The sequence below is a fragment of the Sinocyclocheilus grahami genome, unplaced genomic scaffold (assembly GCF_001515645.1).
Source record: "Sinocyclocheilus grahami isolate Dianchi unplaced genomic scaffold, SAMN03320097.WGS_v1.1 scaffold361.1, whole genome shotgun sequence".
NCBI classification, from domain to species: domain Eukaryota; kingdom Metazoa; phylum Chordata; class Actinopteri; order Cypriniformes; family Cyprinidae; genus Sinocyclocheilus; species Sinocyclocheilus grahami.
The window spans coordinates 235,331-244,659 of NW_015505540.1; the positions used below are offsets into that span (position 1 = coordinate 235,331).

General features: G+C 38.4%; 2 protein-coding genes across 2 annotated transcripts in view; one reads left to right on the top strand and one right to left on the bottom strand.

Moving 5' to 3' along the window:
• Nucleotides 1-8: 8 nt before the first annotated feature.
• Nucleotides 9-5,307, bottom strand: slc39a5 (solute carrier family 39 member 5). The gene is made up of 12 exons (XM_016229950.1): nt 5,161-5,307; nt 4,424-4,580; nt 3,825-4,048; nt 3,472-3,622; nt 2,097-2,274; nt 1,825-1,994; nt 1,608-1,727; nt 1,455-1,512; nt 1,216-1,362; nt 770-850; nt 494-684; nt 9-357 (listed from the first exon to the last, which is right to left on the bottom strand). Exons 1-12 carry the CDS (start codon nt 5,262-5,264, stop codon nt 208-210), a joined length of 1,731 nt encoding a protein of 576 aa, XP_016085436.1. The 5' UTR covers nt 5,265-5,307; the 3' UTR covers nt 9-207.
• Nucleotides 5,308-5,697: 390 nt separating this feature from the next.
• rnf41 (ring finger protein 41) overlaps nt 5,698-9,329 on the top strand; it is an 11,011-nt gene continuing 7,379 nt past the window's right edge. The window contains exons 1-2 of the mRNA XM_016229951.1: nt 5,698-5,836; nt 8,209-8,308. The gene's annotated coding sequence lies outside the window, so the exon portion shown is untranslated. The remainder of the gene's footprint in view (nt 5,837-8,208; nt 8,309-9,329) is intronic.

Below are 9,329 nucleotides of genomic sequence, written 5' to 3' on the forward strand. Positions count from 1 at the left end.
AATTAAAATTCAGAAATTCAGCTTAGGTTGAGAAGTAGTTGCCCAAGGATGTGTATATACGAGTTCATTCCACTGTATCTCTTCTTATAGCAATCCATTCAATGCACAGTAGTTCATTATGTGAAGAGGTATATACATAATACTGCTGCTTGGATGGAAATTCTGGCGTGACATCCTGAGGATCTCATTTGGATAGTCTTCATATCCTTAGACTTCTCCCAAGCTAACAGCAATATGGTCCTCAAAGAGGGCGATGCAAAGCATGATTGCGCCCCCTATCAGCAGGCCCAGACTCTGCAGGAGGAAGCGCTTCAGAGGGCTCAGAGATCCAGCATCTCCATGGAGCATTTCGGGCATCTATAGAAACAGAATCACAACTTTAACTTATATAAAGACATTGTATTCAATATGACTTATGGATTATATTAGCTTTTCAAGATAAAAATGAAGTCATAGATTAACATTACTGTATTTTGCCAATCAAAATGATTACCATGTCAGCAAGAGCAACATAAAGGAAGACCCCAGCGGTGATGGTGAGAATCCAAGGTGAGTGTGTCGCCCACTGGTTTCCCAGTGCAGTTCCTGTTAAAACGCCAACAAAGCCCAGCAAAGCAGAGATGGCGCTAAACACAGCCAGTCTGCGTACAGGCCAGCCTGCAGCCAACAGCACCGCCAAATCGCCTGCAGACACAAGCAAAGAAATAAATATATATGCAATATTGATCATTCATGATGAACATAAATAATAGAAATGACTCAAACACACCTAACTCATGAGGAAGCTCATGACAGAACACAGCGATCGTAGTGCTGAGGCCACCTGTCAGACTCTGAGAAAATGCAACACCTAGAGGAGAACAAGAAAATGTTTAAGTTAAATTTATTAAGATTAAAGTGTCAGAATTACATTTTAAAAAATGCTTTTATTTCTAAATGAAAGCAACTATGCAGTTTTGTGTATTTTTGCGACTTTGGAGTACCATCAGAATGATTATGAAACTGACATTTCGAGGTAAAAACTTACAATGCGTTGCTTTAAAGGTGCACTAAATAACAGTTTTATGTTTCGTTGGCTCTTATATCAGTGTTTCTCAGTTGGTTTTGCTTCAGGGCCTAAATTATTATTATTTAGTTACATTTTCTGAGTGTAATCAATTTAAAATGATTACTTATTACTTAATGCAACTTTAATCAGAAATAACTTTTATGTACCAATGGCTAGTCCATCTGTGAGGTTATGTATCCCATCTCCCATGACCACCATCCATGCCATGCTTCTGATGCCCATCTTCCCTGGTCCAGGCTGCCCATGAGAATGGCCATGCCCTGAACTCTCATTCTGATTGGCTGTTGAGGTACCTATGACAGAGTCCCGATTAATTTATATGTTCCATAATTATTAATGATTTTCTTTCTGGTTTGCTCTTTCACATGTCTGAAAATAAACATACCCTGCAGTGTGTCCAGCTCCCTTCCAGACTCTGCATCATGTTTCCTTTTCTTTAAATTATGTTTGAAGAAGGGGACAAATAGGGAAAACATCTCCACATCTCTTTTACTTAAGTCAGCGGGTCATGATTAAAGTCCCACTGGATGAAACTTACCTTGAAATGTTGTTTAAGTCCCAGAAGGCTCTCAAAGGCAAATAGAAGGTAAAGTCCTCCCAACACGCTCAGACCCTTGAAAACAGCATCCTGATGTTCAATGTGTTGACTGAAGATGGCCTGAAATCCCCCAAAAATATACATCTATAGCGCTTGAATTATTACAGAATAATACTTTCTTGAAATGATGCTTAATTTTGTATTGTGTATTACTTACATGGGGCAGGAGGTGCAGGAGGGCATCTCCACATAATGTGCCCACTGCCATGCCAACCATCGGGCACAGGAATATATGAAGGATGGAAGGTTGAAGCAGGGGTGCCAGTCCCAGGGCAACCAGGGAAGGCAAACTGATAGCAAAGTGTGCCAAGGAGGCCCATCCTAGTGCTGAGATACAATGACTATGTTTAACCTGCACTATCATGAAAACAAACACAAAATTGATTCTGATATCACACTTGACTTGGCAGAAACCGTTTACACACACACCTCTCAGGAAACTCTCACTGGTTTTGCTTCCCTGTGACTGCACCTCTGTGTGCCGCAGACAGACTCCACTGTCAATCTGGAACAGGAGGGCAGGGCACAGGAAGGTGAAATGGGCAGGAGTGATATGGGACGCTTGGCCCAGCCCGAAGTTCCACAGGAGCTGGGTAACATTTAGACACTGCGATAAGGGAGTAAGAAATGTGAGGTTCAGATTATTACACAGCTCTCTGAAATACTGATTGGCTATTCAAAGCTTGCGCTACTTCCATGTCTCTCGTATCACACTGCAGACTCACTTTCTCTTGTTTTCTACGAACACAACTGATACCATGTTGTGTATCAGTTATCAGCTGTAGTGAAAATGACCTCAGAGGACTTTAAGTGTTAATATTACTGTAACGTTGCAATGGTAATGTCACTATAGGCTGATGGTTTTGTGCATTGTAATGGTCTGTTTATTTCCTTATTGAACATTTTAAGATAATACACAGGCAAAATTCTGATTTATTTTGCTATAATGAAGCCTAACTTTATTGCATTACCAAAAAAACTTTGAAATTATGGCATACTGTGGTATGGTTTACATAATTATGTGATTAAAAAGTCAAAATTATGTCCTTTTATCTTATAATTTAGAATTTTGTCATAATTCTGACTTTTTATTTCATGATTTTGAACTTGTCAAAAAAAAAAATTTTCATAATTTTGACTTTTTTATTATAATATAATAATTACTACATTTTAACTCATAATTTTGTATCACAATTTTGACTTTTTCTGTTACAATTATGGCTTTTTATCTCATAAATGTAACTTTTTCTCATAATTTTGATAATTATGACATATTTTGACATTTTATCTCATAATTACGACTAAGTATCTCAGAATTTCGAAGAAATAGGCTTCTATACTTAAGTATGTATTTACATATTGCACATATTGTGATGTAGATGCTAATCCACAGTTGGGGATATTTGTGTGCTGGTAGTCCAAGAAATCCTCCTCAGTAGTTTAACCAGCAAGCTCTTATCATCAGCATCTCCAGAAGATTCATGATGGTCAACCAGCTTTGCAAGATTTTTGCCAGAGTTTTGCAGATATACAGCATTATATCATATTCTCGCTCACCAGCTAGACCAGCATTAAACCAGCACTAACCGGCTTAAACCAGTCTTTTCAGCAGAGACCTTTTACATGATTATCTCTCTCCAAAATAGTTTGTGTACCTCATACAGAACAGGAAAGGACAATAGACTGAATTTTACTGTCTCAAGATATCAACAGACCTTTGGTCATGTGATAGTGAAGAGAATTCAGTGGTAGACTTTGTCCATTCGTAACACTCTTAACAGGAAGTTTAGGAGTAAATACTCACATTCCCATGAAGATGTTTCTCTGTCGGATGGTCTGACAGCGGTGACACATTTTCTTCCAGTTTGTGTCTTAGACCAGGGTGTGGAAAATAGTCTGACTGACCCCATTCTGGAGGAGATCCTCTGATCACTGAATTAATGTGAGGTCTAGGACTGAATATTTTCATGGATTAGTCCTCCGCAAACAATAACCAGATCATCAAATACAGGGAAATTCATCTCTGGTTTTGTGGGGATAATAAAAGATTACATATTAAAAAGTTAACTTTATTGGCACAAGCCACAGTCAGTGTAAAGAAGATTGTAGAAGATTGTAGAATGAGTAAAGATTACAACAATGCGTTAGCCATCTTACCTTTCTTTTAGTGGAGGTGAGTTTGTGGTCCTTTGAGGATGATGATGGTCTTCATGTGAGTGGGAATGGGATTGGGGTTGAGAAGAATGCTTCACTCCACCATGTTGGATCTCCAGGACACTGACCTCCCCGAGACCTAAACTGCCAAGCAATTTCTGCAGACCCTCATAGGTCAAAGTCCCATTGTCCCCATACTGAAGGAATAGGCGTTGCAAGTAGTAGCCCTTGAGAGAAAATCAAATCTGAACGACTATTTTACCAACAGACATCATTTTCAAGGTCCACGCATGCCAGTGTCTTTATGATAGTGCTTTATGATTTGCTTTCAACATACAGTATGTACTGAAACTACAACTCTAACCTAGTTCAATTTGATTGATTGCATCAGAGTCATTGTTGATAAGATTTTTGCATTCGGTGTAACCCTCAAGCAAAAAGCACTTGCTCTCTGTATGTTTTGAAAAATCCCTCAATGAATGTGGTAGATCTACTTTACCAGACATGTAGGGACGAGTAAATTGTAGATTCTCAAAGACAGGCAACAAAAACAATCATTGGTTACTTAAACGTTATGTTCTGACAGAATCATCCAAACGTACCTGCTCTTCAAAAGCTTCCTCTAAGTGTTCCTGTGTAGATTTGACTTGTGTGCTCTCTTTTTTGTTGACCTGGACATGTGTTGCCAGTACGAGGATGGCTGGTATCATCACAGAAATCATACAGTGGTAGAGCAGAAGCTTGAAGCTCAGAGTTGTCCTTAGGGAAAATGCCAATAAACATGAATAATTTTAGCATGTGGGCCTCAGCATTCAATATAACACAGTTTTAATTAAACAAGCATAATTCAATAGGCATTTCTAAATCAATCCCAATTACAGTTGGTAAAAACAAATTACGATCCATACTGTAAAAATCATGAGTGAGAGCTCTGGAATACCTCACATGTTCCTTATTCTAGATAGAAGGTTAGAGGTTTAAGGGAGACAAAATTGAGACTTGCTTAAATTTGCTGATGATTCCTCTGATAAAATAATCCTAATACTCTCATGTGTTTCTCCTACAGTTTAGAAGAAATCTCAACAATGTCTCAAATTTCCCAAGATACCAATTTCTGCATTCAAAAATCAGGTATATCTAATTACATTGTATTTCCTAGAAACATAAGAAACATTCAGAGCTATGAAAGAGCAGCATCTGATCAGTATATAGGAATTAAAACTTAAGATAAAGACTCTTAAATCAAAAGCGTACAGAAAGCACATAGCAAAGTCATGCAAAGTATTTCAAGACATCAAAATGCCATCTTAATTTATGCTTTAACTGATAAACTCTTTACCAGACTGTCTGTCCACCCATGATTTTTTGCAGTCTCTTAAGCCTGTTACATGATCTCCAGTATCCTCTCTGTATCCTAGTGTTTAAGCATGAAGCATGGCCCATTGTTTTATGAAGAGGATGTTAATGTTTCACCAGCAGACAGCTTTAAGCCTATCGGAGATCACATGACTGGAAAGGCATTGATCAACTTGGTTTACCTCATCATGACTGTGTGATGTAAATTTAACACATTCTCACTCTCATCCTATCAAATATATTTAAGTATTGGCCCACTGCAGCCCTACTTTGGCATGTTCAAGTAACTTTAATGTATCTGCATGTAGAGACGCACAGACAGACAGACAGACAGACAGACAGATAGATAGATAGATAGATAGATAGATAAGTAAATTCATTTAAATAACTCCTGCATAGTTCAAATATATATACGCTCTTAGATTAGTATGGATGTAATGTGTTTAAGAGTACATCAAGAGTAGCCTACACCAGGTAACGTTAGGCTATAATTGCTCCTCCACACACACTCTGTCCTGTAGGTGCAGCAGATTCAGTCAGACTTCATCCGCTCGGCTCTGGAAGAGATATCAGCCATCTACCAGATCACTGCAAATATCAGAGGCTCGAAATCCAGAAATCACATTAAGATTTGGAGGAATACCGCGATCTGTGAACAGGTATTACAGTCCTTCTGGGTGATTTTCAATGCTTTACTTATGTCAACTTGTAAAATTACCGGATAGTAGCACAAACGAGGCAAATACAGTGACGAAACAACAAGACGTTATTTGATCAGGACAGTATTTAAATAACATGTACAGTTTTTTTGTGGTTTCTAGAATTTGTGATGTGACATTTATGGACGCGTGGTGTAATGTTTAGACCAAAGCTGCTCTTTCGGCATGCCTCAGCTAGTGTTAGTTGGATTTCGTGCTAGTTAGCCACGTAAGTTCCGCTATCTTCTTAACATCGACGAATTTTACAGTGAATAAAATACATTTAAGATATTCATTCTTTTTTATATGCAAAAAACTCGAACTCAGTAAGGAAGGCCCGTGTCTGTGATGATTATGTTGGTTGTTTTTGTACAGCACCGTTAGCGAGCTGGCTAATGCTAAGCGCCTATTCGCTCAAGCACATCAGCAGACGTGTGTTACAGGCTGGGCAGAAGCTTTTTACAACGGCAGGAGGTTTAATAGCCGAACAGATGTTTGCAGCTGTTCTGTCATGTCCTGTCTGGTTCATTACTGTATGTATTTTGGCAGAAGTACAGTTAGCTTGTCTGTCTGAATCCAGCGTGACATTGTATTCCTATTCATGGCTGACTGTCTGTAATGTATCAATATGCATCTTGTTTAAATGGCTACATCTGTACATTTAACATTAACCCATAACATATTATATGCTGAAAGACAGGACTGTCATGTCATGTTTATATACATTTTTGGTGCGTAAACGCGCACACACACACTGTATGTATGTATGTATGTATGTATGTATGTAGTATCAATATGCATCTTGTTTAAATGGCTACATCTGTACATTTAACATTAACCCATAACATATTATATGCTGAAAGACAGGACTGTCATGTCATGTTTATATACATTTTTGGTGCGTAAACGCGCACACACACACTGTATGTATGTATGTATGTATGTATGTATGTATGTATGTATGTGTGTGTGTGTGTGTGTGTGTGTGTGTGTGTGTGTGTGTGTGTGTGTGTGTGTGTATAGAGAGAGAGAGATAAACAGCCACCATTTTACAGCATCAAAACAGCTAAGTTACTAAGTTATGGTCTCATACTTATTTAGGGGTTTGTCAGACCTGTCATCCAGTACGTGGTACAAAATTTAATGGAACAAAGCACTTTGGACATTGGTAAACGTGTGCCACTTGCACTCCCGGATGTGCTCTTGGTGATCATGCATCCGTGCCACTAAAACCAAATCTTTACTGAATGAAAGTGAGGAACGCACTCTCTAAAATGGGGGTTGAGGGGAGAACGTGCTAAACCACCCACACTCTCCCCCATCGTCTGCTTAGACAAGCTAAAATTAGGTCACCACGAGCCTACACAACACCACCCCTCACAGAACACCCCTCACAGTTATGAATCTGAAGAGATGCTGTGTCTACATAACGCAGCCCTTTTTTTTGCTTTGGATTTTAAATTCAAATTAAGAGCATTGATCTGTGTACTAACTCCAGAATTCTCCTTCTTGTTTTTTTATGACATTAGATACCAAAGAAAAAATTTAGTGCTGCTGGATAAAAGTGCTTTATATCACACGTCTAATCCTTGCTGACTACATCTGCTTTGTTTCATTAGGCTGTGGAAAAGTCTCAGGTTCACACACACCAACCTGAAAACACAAGTTATTGTGATTCCACTGAGTGAAAATTCATCGCAATGCTAGGGTGTAATGGATGGTTACCAGGGTGTTGCTATGTGGTAGCTAGGGTGTACTGGGTGGTTACTTACTGTCAGCCCAGCCACAAGCCTCCATGATGATTTGGTGCTTATACATGGCTCAATGTAATTCTATAGGATTTTTTTTCGCCTACCAGGCAAACTCGTGATTGGATAAGCCACATTTGAGTCATTGTTTTTTAATTGCTCTCGAAGCACTGCCTACTCATGGCCAGCCAAATATATATTGCAAAATTCTCTCATTTCATTACACGTCATACTGTCCAGTCCTGTGATTGCGTGTGCATGTGTAGCTTCCACCCATACATCATCAGGCTCTTAAATGAGTCGGCTCTTAATTCGATTACGATGCATCAAGGCATTCCTGGTTTTGGATTTCCACTCAAGAGACAAAGTGGGAGATAAAAGCATTCGTAAGCTTAAATGTTGATGGCCATAGTATTCAAAACATCTTGAAATGGGAATGGACTAACTGACAGTAAATACGCCGAACTTGTCTGAAGCTTCAGGGAAATGTTTCAAACAGGCTTTTTAAAACTGAATTAAATTGCTTTGAAATAAATAGCAGTGTATTGATTGCATCATAATGGATGTCTTGTTTTCTTTCTTAAGGGGGATGTTCAGTCTTGCATCGTAAGGAAGATCGCCTTGTCCACCTGACACATGAGGACGACTCATTGTACAGGGATCATGAGGGCTGTGCTTTCGTGAGGTATGAATGTACATTTCTTTTGAATGTTTCACATAATATAGTAGCAGAGAAAATGTCTTGTACTCCTTTAATGCTACTGTGTGTTATATAATCACTCGGATCATGCATATTTCATAGAAGTTAATGCATTTTAGTATGGTTTAAATCTTTTGTGCTCTGTGGTACTAAAATGTCTGCTTTCTGTCTGTTCTAACACGGATGTAATTCTGTATAGGCGTTAATAACTTAATGATTTCCACCATAAAATCTGGTCCACTTTGGAGCTTATTCCTGCTAAGAACTGTTCTTATTTGTAGTCTAGGAATGAGTTTGTCCTAAATAGCCGATACCAAAATAGTAAATTGGCACTGAAAACACTCAAATATATTCAGAAAGGTATGTGGATTTTGTGATAAGTCTTTAAGTAGTGATTATTGTGAATATCTACTAGAGCCCGACCGATATATCATTTTGCCGATATTATCGGCTGATATGAGCCTGTCATCGGTATCGGCGAAAATTGCAGCCGGTATAGGGCTGCACGATTAATCGGATGCAATTGTCATACGCATTTTGTTAAAAAAGCCGGTTCTGTAATCAGCAGGAAATCATCATCACGTGCTTTCAGATGGAGCAGAATTTACTACACAGAGCCATAGTTCACTGACAAGTTACGCAAAAAAATAGCAGAAAATCTGAAATTCTGAAATCGTTTGTGATAATGACAGCTGTTTGCATAGCTTCTCAGTAAACTATGGCTCTGTGAAGTAAATGCTGCTCCATCTGAAAGCATGTGAAAATACCACATTTAATAACATATTTTTACTCCAAACTCACTTCATAATGTCGGTCGAGTGTTTGAAAGAAATCCTTCTGTGAGATGATGTGGCTTCTTACACCGAATAAGCCACACAAAATATTTCATAGTATTTAAGCAGTGATAAAGGCATTGCATTATAAATATACTTTATTTTAATGAAAATTATAATAATAAGAACTCAGATAAACCGTATATTGCCGTAGTCGTGTGTTTATTAGTCAC

What these genes read in the sequence shown, in the direction of transcription:
- slc39a5 (XM_016229950.1), bottom strand. Translation starts at nt 5,264, where the DNA reads ATGGGCCATGCTTCATGCTTAAACACTAGGATACAGAGAGGATACTGG. An exon ending in CAGTGAGAGTTTCCTGAGAG is followed by an intron (nt 1,995 to 2,096) that starts GTGTGTGTGTAA and finishes ATTGTATCTCAG; the next exon opens with CACTAGGATGGGCCTCCTTG. An exon ending in ATGTTGCTCTTGCTGACATG is followed by an intron (nt 358 to 493) that starts GTAATCATTTTG and finishes CTGTTTCTATAG; the next exon opens with ATGCCCGAAATGCTCCATGG.